The sequence below is a fragment of the Protopterus annectens genome, chromosome 12.part0 (assembly GCF_019279795.1).
Source record: "Protopterus annectens isolate FY-2018-M chromosome 12.part0, PAN1.0, whole genome shotgun sequence".
In the NCBI taxonomy this organism is placed as follows: domain Eukaryota; kingdom Metazoa; phylum Chordata; order Ceratodontiformes; family Protopteridae; genus Protopterus; species Protopterus annectens.
In genome coordinates, this window is record NC_056746.1 from 1530427281 (window position 1) to 1530440537 (window position 13257).

General features: G+C 39.0%; 1 protein-coding gene across 1 annotated transcript in view; it reads left to right on the forward strand.

Annotated features, from left to right (window-relative positions):
* The window catches only part of SRP68 (signal recognition particle 68), a gene marked incomplete in the record, with an annotated part of 1223106 nt that overhangs the window by 230118 nt on the left and 979731 nt on the right, over positions 1 to 13257 (forward strand). Inside the window, 1 exon segment of the mRNA XM_044090499.1 lies at positions 5517 to 5626. Coding sequence (XP_043946434.1) covers positions 5517 to 5626 — 110 coding nt within the window.

Here is a 13257-nt window from a genome sequence, read left to right on the forward strand (position 1 = left end):
ATTTGGTACCCAAACTAGAATAGATAAAATATTTGATGCCCATGACTTATACTCTAAAATCTTTAATTTCTCATTCACTCCCTGCCCCTTTTAAGACCGCAATTCATTGATACCGCAACTTCAAAATGGGTACAAACCATTAATCTTAAACTCCAGAGTTACAGCATATATAACTAAAATTAAAGAGTTCAAACCCTGGTTATTATCTGAATTAGAGGTTGTTCTTGGATATTAACTACATCACAGAGATAAATAAAATAATGATATGGGACTCATTAAAAGCTTGCATATATGGTAAAACCCTAACTTGGTATAAAAAAAAAAATCCGAGAATGGGATTCTGAACTGTTAGATCTACAATCCAAACGTTTGTCAGTAAAAGATGAAAAAAATCAAAATCATTTGGAGATGAAAGTAGGAGTATTAAACAATAAATACAATGAAATTCTAACACATAAAACTAGTTTAGCTTTAGAAAAACTAAAAATGAATACCTTGGCCACTTCTCCTAAATACCTACATAATGTATCCACAAGAATCAAAATACAATCAAAAGCAAATAATAACATTAAAAGTATTTTCCATGAAAAGAAAGGGAAAAATGTCTTGGATATAGGTGACATTCTTGATGCCTATAGAAATCACTATATGGAACATTTCCAAAAAGAAAATATACATATTGATCAATTAAATCTAGCCGAAAAATGTTCTAATATAAAAAAAAAAAAACAGAAAAATTAAAACTAGATTTACAAGCACCCATATCCTACAAAGAAATTACAGATGCAATAAAAGATGGTAAAAATAATAACGCTCCATGTATAGATGGCATAATTATGGAAATATATAAACTTCTTCAATGATACTATCCCTCTTCCATTAAACTCTATTAGAAGTTCAGTCACAAGCTTTAATACCACCCTCTTGGAGATGTTCTTTAATCACTCATACCTGGCAGAAAGAAAACCTGCACTCATATATTCCTTAATCACACCAATCCTAAAGGAAAACAAATCCCCAAACCTCTGTACCTCCTATAGATCTATATCATTATTAAATAATGACTGTAAGATATTTATGACAATATTAACGAACAGAATGAAAATACCACTATCCAAAACAATAAATAATGATCAGACTAGATTTATATATCATAGACACACACATGAAAATATTAAAAGGATAATTTCTTATAGATTGTTAATAAACACTCATAATTGGTTTAAATATAGATAAAGCCATTGATTCCCTTTGAATTTCCTGCTAAAGAATCTATATATATATATATATATATATATATATATATATATATATATATATATATATATATATATATAAAATTTAGAGTATGTCAAGTTAGGTCCTTTTACCTCTGAATCTATACATATAACAAAAGGCACTAAACAAGGATGTCCCATGTCACTGATTCTATTTGCTCAGGCTATTAAAATATTGGCAGATTCAATTAATTTCAATATAAAAATCAAAGGAATAGATGTTTATGAACAATACAATTCTAAAGTAATGCTGTTTGCTGATGACATATTAGTAACATTATCTAATACAAAAGAAACATTAGAAGAATTAAATATATTTGACAAATTTCACATGACTTCAGGACTTCATTTCAATAAATCAGAATTTTTATTTTTAAATAAAAAGAAAGAACTGCCGACTAAGGGGGGTCACATCATAGGGAAACTAGAATCTACCTTAAAATATCTAGGAATTGAGTTATGCAAGGATAATAATGAATTAGTCTCAAAAAGCTACAGTAATATCAATAGAATTAAAATCTGTGTGGAAAAATAGAACAAAATAATGTTAAAATTTGAAGATAAGACTACAGTTAATAAAAATGGTTTTACTGCCTAAGATTCTATATATAGCCTTGGCAGTACAACTGTTACCAGAAAGGAATATTCTTAAAGAAATAAATTCATGCCTAATAACATTTGTATGGTTTCCCAAAAGAAACAGAATAACTTTAATACATCATATCAGACCATGGAAATGGAGAGGATTAAACTTTCCTGATATAGAAACATATATAAAAGCATCAATATCTAAAACAATCTCAGATCCAATTTACTCTGCAAATTGGAAAGAATTGGAAAGAATTACTAACTGTAATTTCAGTAAATGAATTTGATTTACAAAAAAAATTTCAAATAGATACACTATGTGCCATGGCAAATTGTTTTTATTAGTATGCAATATAACATAACTAAACCCACTATATGATTAATTATTACATTGAGTCATTTTGGAAAATTATTAATGCAAATATAGATTTAAAAATGTGGTTTGATCTTGTAATACCATTTATAGTCACAAAGAACTTTCCACATAAAATATATAGAGTAATTATTACTTCCTGGGAACAGAAAGGATTTGTTTGTTGTCTCCAATGCATCAAAGGACTAAAAGTTTGATATGCAGGTAATAAAATCAACATATAAAATTCCACAACAGGACTGGCTAACTTTACAGAGTATTCTGTCATGTTTGTAAGATTTAAGTAGAATAATTAGCAATTCTTCATTTAAAGAAATACCTAAATTTACGAAATGCATGTATGAAATCATATGTAATGACTTTGACATGGGAAACAGTATTTCAAAATTTTACATAATATTGGTAAACTATAAAACAACACCCAAAACCTCATATTGGAAATATATAACAAAAGGACATTCAGTACAGTTAACTGAAGATATTAAAACAAATATCTTATCTATAAAATATACATCCTTTACAAAATACTGGAACGTTTTTAATTGGAAATGCTTGCGCACAGTGCATTCTTAACCCAGATAGAATCAGTAAAATTAGTTCTTCCATAAAAGGAATATGTTGGAGATGTGAGCAAGTACACAATGCAGATTGGAACCACATTTTCTTTGATTGTGTTAAAATTAAGCCAATTTGGAATGGTATTAATAACTTTCTACAAGCTTTATTTAATGAATCATTTTATTTAACTAAAGCTCTTGTATTATTAAACGTGAACAAAGGTTCTCATTTGAATAGGTCAAACATGCATCTAGTATGGACTGTACTTGCAATTTCAAGAAAGTATATAACAAGAAGATGGAATACAAATACAATACCAACTTTGGAAGACTTCTAGAGCCAACTGAAGACCACAGATTATTAGAAATTAAAATTAAAGAACTAAGAATTTATCTAAAGCCATTTATCAACAACCCTTGGGGAAAAGTGTTATTGTTGATTGACACTGTACAATAATTGATCAGACACTCTGATAATGAACGTAACTGTATACATTAAGATCTGTTTATAGTGTCAGGCTAATGTAAATGATGTACGTAGTTATTTAAGGTGTTATGTATAAATACTATGGAATTCATTCAAATGTATTTGGAAAAAAAAAAAATTTGAGAGGAAAAAAAAAAATGAAATGTAGTGAGCCGTGTTTGCAACATTAGTATTCATCGGAGGGCAGGAAGTGCTTGTTATCACTCTTTGTTCCAGCGTTACTTCTCTGACTAACTTCCAGTCAGCTATGTTGCAAAAAGGCTGTTGTACAAAGAACTGAAGACTGTTTCTCTGGGTGAAATATCTACCTATCTGGCAGCATCACAAGATGTATTTCTTCAGAAAATCAGTAAAAGTGGTATTGTTTCACAATGTACTGCTTGAGTAATCTGATCAAGGTGGGATGGTAGTTTTGTCCATGACTTGCAGAACTTCTCTCTCCTTCCATTCCAAACACAGGGTACTTAAGTCTCCTGAACTTAATTGATGTTTTGAGGTATATTTTTAAAGAGGAAAATACCTTTCAGTTTAGCTTTAGCTTTGCCATGGGGTCCTTCATAAATTCACACTTTTTTTTGTGGGGGTTTTCACCCAAACTGTCTCAGCCATCAGACCCTTTCTGGTCAAATGTCCCATTTCTTCCATCACTGGAGCAAACATCTATTGGTGGGAACTTCATTTAGATAGTCATCTGAGGCAGTAAACATTTTTTCTTATTTTCACCCCAGCCTAACTGCACACATTCTACTAGGTGCCAGGGAGAGGCTTGCAGTGGCGTGTCTGTGGTGGATGTCTCATGACTTCCACAATGAATGTTCCTTTGAAGCAGCCCTATCCCTTCCATTGGAGCATGAGCAGTGGTCTTTCCTGTCTCCACTAGGGAAGTAGCACTCTCCCTGGAGAAGAGAACAGACTGTGTAAAGCCTATGAAAGCTTTATACAAGAGCTGTTTGAGCATTGCTTGCTGTAGTAATTCAGGATTTAGTCTTTTTTTTGTTAACTGTATAAACTTGCTGTTTTAAAATATTACTGGAAAATATTTCATTCGGTGCAAGTAATTTTTTAGTCACTCTTCACACAACCTATTTAACTGAATCTATTACAGCTGTTTAATGATGGCTATAATTACAAAGCAGTTGGCATTTTGAGATTTGTTCAACATGTAATTAACATAGACATTACTATTTTTATGGTACTCATAAGAAACAGCAGAGTTGTATTTTTATCATTATAGTGATAGGCTAATGCATGTACTTAATCCTTTCCTTGATTTTAAATAGTTTTATGTCTGCCTGGGTTGTTTGAACAGGCTTTCCCTGAAGTGCAGTCATTATAGTCTTTAGCCAAAGTATCCCATACTGCTCATTTATTTTTTGCCTTTGTGCTTCTTAAGAATATCTGAAGCCTTAACTAAGTTTCAGTCTCACTGCCCTTGATGGAGGATAGTACCAAGCCTTTGTCACCATTTGAGTGAATAACTATCTCCCATCACAATCTTTTGAGCTGTTGTGTTCTTCGTCCTCCTGCAGCATCATTGCATATCATATTATGTCTTTCTTGCTGAACAACATTCTTTTTCCATACTCTTTTCTTGAGAATGTGTGTGTGTGTGTGTGTGTGTGTATATGTATATGTGTATATATATATATATATATATATATATATATATATATATTTATATATTTATATATATATATATATATATACTGCGGTAGCGTTGTCGCCTCACAGCAAGACGTTGTCCCGTTCGATTCTCAGCTAGAGCGTTTTCTATGTGGAGGCATGCGTGAATGGGCGTGCCTTCGTTGAAGGTTGTGCATCAGGGCTGGTAACTCGGCACGTAAAAATCCACTACCAAAAATTAAAGGTAGTCCAGAGTAAAGACAGCTAAAGAAGGGGCATTTCTTTCGTCTTGTGCTTGAATTTTTATTTTTTCTTTGTGTGAGCTCATTATGATGATACTTAATTGGTTAGTATGGTTTTTAATACAATAATTCCTGCAAAAACTTATTGGACAGGCTTTCACAGAACATCCAGGATAAGGAGTAGAGATGTTTAGATTTGCATGAGCCTTAGTAGTTAAGTTGTATTTTTTTAATGTATAACTAGTTGATGCATTTTTTTCTTGTACATTGCAGACGAGCTGTAATTTTCAGAAAATAAAATCAGTGTCCTTTTTTCTGACTAGTTACTTTGAGTTAAAAAAAAAATTTCATTGTCTCCACTTCGCATAGGACAATCTATGAAAAACTAGCAAGTGCATTTACAGAGGAGCTAGCAGTGCTGTACAATCAGAGAGTGGAGGAGATATCCCCAAATATCCGATATTGTGCTTATAACATAGGTAAGTGAGCAAAAAGTTTATTACTTTTGGGGAATATTACTCTTGCTTAGCCTTTGAATGTTTTTGCTTTGGATAATGGCTTTGTGAAATGTGAAGGGTATAAGACTGGTGGAGGTGATGATAGAAAAAATGTTTTGCGGAGGTAGTTTCTACTGTAGACCAGTTTTCGGTATGTAGTAAATCTACAGGGGAAGACCTTAGTAAAATTCCTTTTGTTTGTAACAAGTGTTAATTAGAAATAGTTTCTAATTGTAAAGAGCCTCCAGTTTTTAATGAGAGGGCTTTATGAGAGCTGGAAAATTATGTGGACATTGGATTGGTGTGTTAGTGATCTGGCAAAAAACAGAAAAGGCTCTGATCATCATGATTTCACTTTTAAGCATGCTAGGGATGTAGCTTTGGAACGAGATAAGAGGAATTGAACAAAGAAACCAATTATGAATATACTGACGATAATAGTGCTAAGGCTATCCAGAAAGTAAGTATAGTTGTGTAGAAATTGTAAATATTATTAATTTTATTAATTAAAAAAAAAAAGTAAAAATCAAAATAAGAACTTTATTCTCTTTGTAAGCGCTTTTATCCCTTAACAGAGACTTGTTTAGACTGAAGTGACGCAAGTAATAACACACTTAAGTAGGTACAGTGATCATATGACAAATCACAATGTCCTTCAAGGATGCATCTGCAGTCCTTACAAATGGGTTGTCCTGTCGTCAGGCAGCCCTTCGGTCGGCCAGATTCCAAAGTCTGGGTCTGGCCTCGGCTGGTGTCGCACTTCACCCGACGTCATAGCTGCAGTTATTCGGGTATAAAGGCATCAGCCGACGCCATTTTCCTCAGTCTTTCTTGCCGCGTGGCGCCCGAAGCAGAAGCTGTTCGCAAGTGCCGGTCGGTCAGAACCAGAGATTACTACTACCGAATACTACTTCGAAGACTTCTAAAAAGCTAAGTACCCCGTTGGGGACTCTTTCTTGCCTCAGCCGATGTCAGAAAAAGTGAATAACTGTTTAACTTGTGGGAAACAATTACCTCATAAAGATTTCCACTCTTACTGCTTACCTAGTCTAGGCCCAGACCACGACGTCGCAGCTTGTCTAGCCTGTGTTTCTTTTAACCGGCGGACGCTTAGACATCGGTCGGAGTTTGCTGAGGAGTTTTTCGGCTCCGATTTTGCTTATATTATGCCATCGGATCCTCCGACTTCGCAAATATCTAAAAAACGCAAGGAAAAGGACCGACACTCGCGGTCTGCGGTTTTGGCCGAAACCGCGATTAAGCCAACCACGAGTGTCTCTGTTTCGGCTGAAACCGAGCAAGCGGTTCCTCCTTCAGCCGAAAACTTTCCTTCTGCCGAGGCCTCTTCCAACCTCGTGGAATCGGCTTCTGATATTCCACCTGCTGTTGCAGTTTCTCAGGAATTATCAGACACTATTCCCTTGGATATTTCAACCCCTGCACGTGGAGCTGCTAGGCCACTTGCAGCCATGTCCATTAAGGCCTTTGCCAGGGCTAAAGCAGCTAAAACTACTAAACCTATGCCTGCTAAGCCCCCCTCTCACAGACCTAGCTCTAGTTCACAAATGCTTAGTTTAGCAGAGGATCTCATTTCTTTAATCCGAGGATCCCAACCTCAACCAGACAGGACCTCTCACCCGCCTCCAGAGAAGAGGCCTAGAGCAGAGCCCCCTGAGCCAGTGTCTACAGATGATTCCTCTGATGACTCAAATGATACAGACCCTCCAGAGACCCCATTCTCCCCTTATGAAGACTCTGATGGTGAAGAGTCCATTCCTTCTGCCTCTCCGCCTGAGGAATTTTCCTTTGGGGAAATCCTGCATGCTATGAGGGAACAATTTCAGTGGCAGGGCCAGGATTTTTCAGATTCCAGAAAAAGGCTTAGAACTTTTCTGCATTTGCCACAACATAGGCCATTAGCCATACCTCCAGTTCTTTCTGTTGTAGATGATGCATTTAATGATGCTTGTACTGCTCCTGATTCTCTGCCTCCGGCCCCTGTTAAGCCCGATAGATACTACAGGGTCCCGGACACACATTATCACTTGTGTTGCAGATCCAGAGACTATCTCCCAAGGACCTAAGGCTGTAGCAGCCACCTCTGCCAAAAACCCCCTCCCCTCTGAAAGGGAATCCAGATCCTTAGAGAGATGGGGTAAAAAAGTTTACACTTCTGCTACTCTTTCAGCTAGGGCATTGAACTGTCAATTTCACATGATGCAGTATCAAGAATTTTTGCTAGATCAGTTAACCAAAAAAGTGTCCTCAGACGAAACAGTAGACAAAAAATATGTGCAGGAAATGGTACATAACATTCAACAAGTCAGTAACCATTCCCTAAAATGCGGCTATGATGCACTGGAGGCTTCCTTTAGATCAGCCATGACTGGCACAGTCATCAGAAGGCATGCATGGCTAAAAGAACAGGCCTTACCAGACCATGTCAAATCAAAACTATTAGATGCTCCAATGGATAAGATCAATTTGTTTGGCTCTCCTGCACAACAAGTGCTGAAGAAAATGGAAGAAAAGGCAAAATCTGTCCAAACAGTAAAAGATTTCTTACAGGTCCAACCTCCAAGGTTTAGCAGGAATTGGCCCTCCAAGAATTGGTCCTTTCCAGACTCCTCCAGAACTCAGAGAGGCAGGAATAGGCGTTCAAGAGGCAGAAACCAATCCAGGGGTGCCTACAGAGGACGTCGGTGGCAGGGCAACAACCAGCGAGGCACAGCCACAGACACAGCCACCACCACAACTACAGGTCAATCACAGTGACTTGGCTCTGGCACCGCCTACCAGGGAACAACTGCAAGCACCCTTAGGCGGAAAGCTAGCCTTATTTGCAACAAACTGGCATTACATCACAAGAGACAAGTGGATTTTACAGATAATAGACCAAGGTTACAGGTTTCACTTCCATACTCTACCAGGGAAGAGAGGAATGCCAAACCTACCTCCAAATCAAAAGACAGAAGCACTAAAACAAATATCCCAATTATTGAGGATGAGAGCTGTAGAAAAGGTACCATCTATGGAGCACGGGAAGGGATTTTACTCCAGACTCTTCCTGGTACCAAGAAAAGAAGGCGAATGGAGACCTATTCTCGACTTGTCTGCTTTAAACACATTCCTCATTGTTCCAAAATTCAAAATGCCGACCCTGCAGCAGCTTCTTCCCATGCTGGGCAAGGAGTCTTGGCTGGTGACTCTAGATCTCAAGGAGGCATACCTGCACGTCCCCATACGACCAAACTGCAGAAGATACCTCAGATTTCTTGCAGGATCAGAGCATTATCAATTCTCAGCATTGCCCTTTGGCTTATCTACTGCGCCCAGAGTGTTCACGAAATGCCTGGCATCAGTAATTGCTCATTGCAGGCTTCAGGGAATCCAAATCTACCCATACCTGGACGACTGCCTGATACAAGCGGACAACAAAAGCAAACTAGCAGAAGATTTACAAAGGGTCATTTATCTGCTACAAGCCCAGGGATACACAGTCAATATAAAAAAGTCAAGACTGATACCATCCCAGAGAATAACCTTTTTGGGTGCAGAGTTGGACACATCAAGGCAAATGGCATTCCTAACAGTAGAAAAACAGGAGCAGCTACCTCTCTACTTCTTAGCCTTAACAACGCAGAACCATCTGACAGCAAGAAAAGTACTGCAAGCCTTGGGCTTCATGGCATCCTGCATAATATTGGTTCCTCATGCCAGACTGCATATGAGAAAACTACAGTGGTACCTAAGGAATTTATGGTCTCAACACAAGCACAGCTTAGAAACCCAGATTCCCATTATTCCATGCCTGAAGCAAGAATTCCTATGGTGGGCTCAGGCTTGTCAATCAAACACAGGATTGCCCTTTCACAATACTCAACCAAGCCAAACCATCACAACAGACGCCTCAGACCTCGGTTGGGGGGCTCACATGCTGGGCAAGTGCATACAAGGCTTATGGTCTCAAAACCAGCTACACCTACACATAAATCTAAAGGAAATGCTGGCAGTAAAACTGGCAATTCAGGCATTCCTTCAGCAAGGTCTATTGATGATAAGGACAGACAACACCACAGTTATATGTGGTACATCAACAAACAGGGAGGCACACATTCGTATCCTCTCTGCCGGATGGCACTGGATCCCTGGAATGTGGCCCTGAGCTACAACTTTCAGTTAAAAGCAATTTTTGTACCAGGAAAAGAAAACATCCTAGCAGACATTTTAAGCAGGACTACCACGGATGCCCACGAATGGATGCTGCATCCGGACATCTTCAAAACCATTACAAGAAAATGGGGACTCCCAGAAATAGACTTGTTTGCATCCCCACGCAATCACCAACTAAAGAAATTCTGCACAAGGACGTACCACCCACTTGCTTGGAAGGTGGACTCCCTATCCTTCAGTTGGAAAAACCTGACAGCATATGCATTCCCACCACTTCCTTTGATGCACAAAGTGCTATTGAAGATCAAAGAGGACCGTCCAAGGATCATTCTGATAGCTCCAGACTGGCCAAGGCAACATTGGTACCCATTACTGAGGAGCATGTCTCGGGAACAAATATGTCCACTTCCCCTGGTTCCCTTGCTGTTAACACAGAACAACTACAACAATCTGCATCCAAACCTGAAAACTCTGCAGCTGACTGCCTGGAACATTGCATAAGACCATTTAACCCAAATTTATCCCAAAGGGTTAAAGACATTATCCTTGAGGCTCGCAGACCCTCAACAAGAAAAAATTATTCAGCAAAATGGAAAAGATTTCTCATTTGGAGTACTGCAAAAGGAGAAGATGTGTCACTGGTGAACATAGCCAACATTCTGGAATACTTGGCAGAGCTCTTCCACACAGGCCTGTCCTATTCCTCCATTAAGATTCATGCATCAGCCATTTCAGCAGAATACGACTTGGATCCTCCTGTCTTCTCACATCCTCTGCTCAGACAGTTTCTGAGAGGAATTAAAAATGTAAAGCCTCCTAGGAAGCCACCATTACCAGCATGGGACTTGAACTTTGTGCTAGAAAAATTGACACTTCCTCCTTTCGAACCAGCAGCAACAGCAGAATTGCAATACTTATCATGGAAGACTGCTTTCCTGCTGGCAATCACTTCAGCAAGAAGGGTATCTGAACTTCAGGCATTAATGGCAGTGCAACCCTTCCTCATCTTCCATCAAGATAGTGTCCATGAGAACAAATCCTTCCTTTATGCCTAAGGTGGTTTCCAGAGTTTCTTTAAATCAGGCTATCCACCTACCTACATTCTTCCCTAACCCACAGAACAAGGGAGAAAGACTGCTGCATACCTTGGATGTACATAGACAATTACGCTACTACCTGGACAGGACCAAAGGCAATAGGAAAACTGACCAGCTTCTGGTAGCATATGCAACAGGAAGGGAAGGAAAAGCAATTTCAAAACAGACTATCTCCAAGTGGATAGGAAATTGCATTAGATTTTGTTACTCCTACCATGGAAAGAAAACTCCAGAGAACATCAGGCCTCACTCTACAAGGGCAACAGCCACTACCACAGCCTTCTTACGAGGAGTGGCTACCAAGGACATTTTAGAAGCTGCTACTTGGAGCTCCGTGCATACATTTGCCAAGCATTATAATTTACCTTTATACTCTAGATCCCGAGCAGGCTTTGCCACTGCTGTTTTGCAAGGGATCCTCACTACACCATAACTTTACTTGTCCACCTCCCCCAGTTTGGCTATGGTATTCTACCCATTTGTAAGGACTGCAGATGCATCCTTGAAGGACATAGTACAGTTTTGTACCTACCATAAATGTAGATGTCCGATAGGAATGCATCTGCAGTCAGGATTACCACCCGCCTTCCCCTCTGTGGTGCTCCTAGGGTATTTGCCCATCTTATAGCTAGCTGGGGGAATCTATTATGGTGTATTTGTTTGTATATATGTACATACATGCTTATTTTTTGTGTTTGCTCTCTACTATTTGGAATCATTGGCTTTTATCCAAATTTAGCCTTCCAAGAGGGCTCCTGGCATCTGGGGCAAGAAACACTGAGGAAAATGGCGTCGGCTGATGCCTTTATACCCGAATAACTGCAGCTATGACGTCGGGTGAAGTGCGACACCAGCCGAGGCCAGACCCAGACTTTGGAATCCGGCCGACCGAAGGGCTGCCTGACGACAGGACAACCCATTTGTAAGGACTGCAGATGCATTCCTATCGGACATCTACATTTATGGTAGGTACAAAACTGTACTTTCTCAGTGCTTCATTTTCTTCCCTTTGAAGTACATTTTACATTTTCCTGTATCATTAAGCCCTGGATAGCTGCAGGCATCTAGCTTTAACTGCCATAATTGTTTCCAGTCTGAATCATCCTGTACATCAGCTGTGCAGTTATAGTTTTTAAGTTCATCTGTTTCTGAAAAAAAAAAAACAGAAAAAAAAATTTATTTTGGTCCTGGAGCAACTGGACTGGTTATCTTGGCACTCTTTTGCCTGACAGTGGCACTACTCACAAGTTGAAGATCTTTCCCTGTCCCATAAACCCCTGTTCTGAGGAGACAACTCCAGATCTCATTGCTACCTTTGAGAATCTAAGTCTGGGTTCAAGAAGTGCAAGGAATGTTGGTCATAAGATTTCCCCCTCCCTGTAGACCCACATATTTGTGTGGTGTGTCTGAGGTGTGAGGCATTTAGATAGAATGTATTTGTAAATATTCCAGCTCCCACATCCTCCTTTATAGGAGCAGCAAACACGATGAAGGAGCTTCTTTGCCCAAAGATAAGGAACTGTTCCTGGATAAAAACTGGATCTCTTTTAAGCACGCCAGACCCCAAATAAAGAAAAGTGAAATGCTGAAGAGTTGGACATCTGCATTCTTGAAGATTTCTCCAGTTGAGGTTCCAAGGGTCAGCACTTCTCCTTTTCAGCCATAGATTTTGTTGATGACTACTTCAGTCAAGTCTTCCCATTCTCAACAGGAGTCATCTTCAAGGGAAAATGTTGGGAATTTCTCATCGGTGCTTGAACTGTCGAGGTTTCTTACCTTGAAACCTACATCTTCTGCTTCCTTTCATTCCTACATGTCCCTTAGAACCCCTGCTGTTTTCTATTTGATGTGTATGGTGTCAGCCTTAATGAACGGCCAGGTTCAGTATGATGTTGTCTCAGCCTCCTCGGTTCCTGGGTGGCTTGAGAAGACTCTTCCTTCCTTCCTGTTATTTCTCCTCAGGCCTGTGTTTTGTTGCCAAAGCCTGTACCTATTCCATCGATGTTGGCAAGTACCACTTCTTCTGCTCTGATGCATTCAGCATCAATAGGTTCTTTCGTGCAAACCTTGTAGGGCCTCAGGGCTTGGCAGTATGTGCCTGATGCCTGCTCCATCCCTTTTGTTGCCAAGGCCATTATCGCATTTGAGATGATTGGCATCAAACCCTCAGCAGTGAAATCTTTTGAAGTGACTTCGGCTTCAGAGCATTTGGTGCTGTCAGTGGTGTCATCTTGATGATACTGGTACCAACTTGTTTGGTGCTGGGAGTTTCAGGTCTGAATACTTAAGCTGATCTATCAAAACAGAGGGATATCTGAAGCAAGTTCTTTGCAAAAACACGTA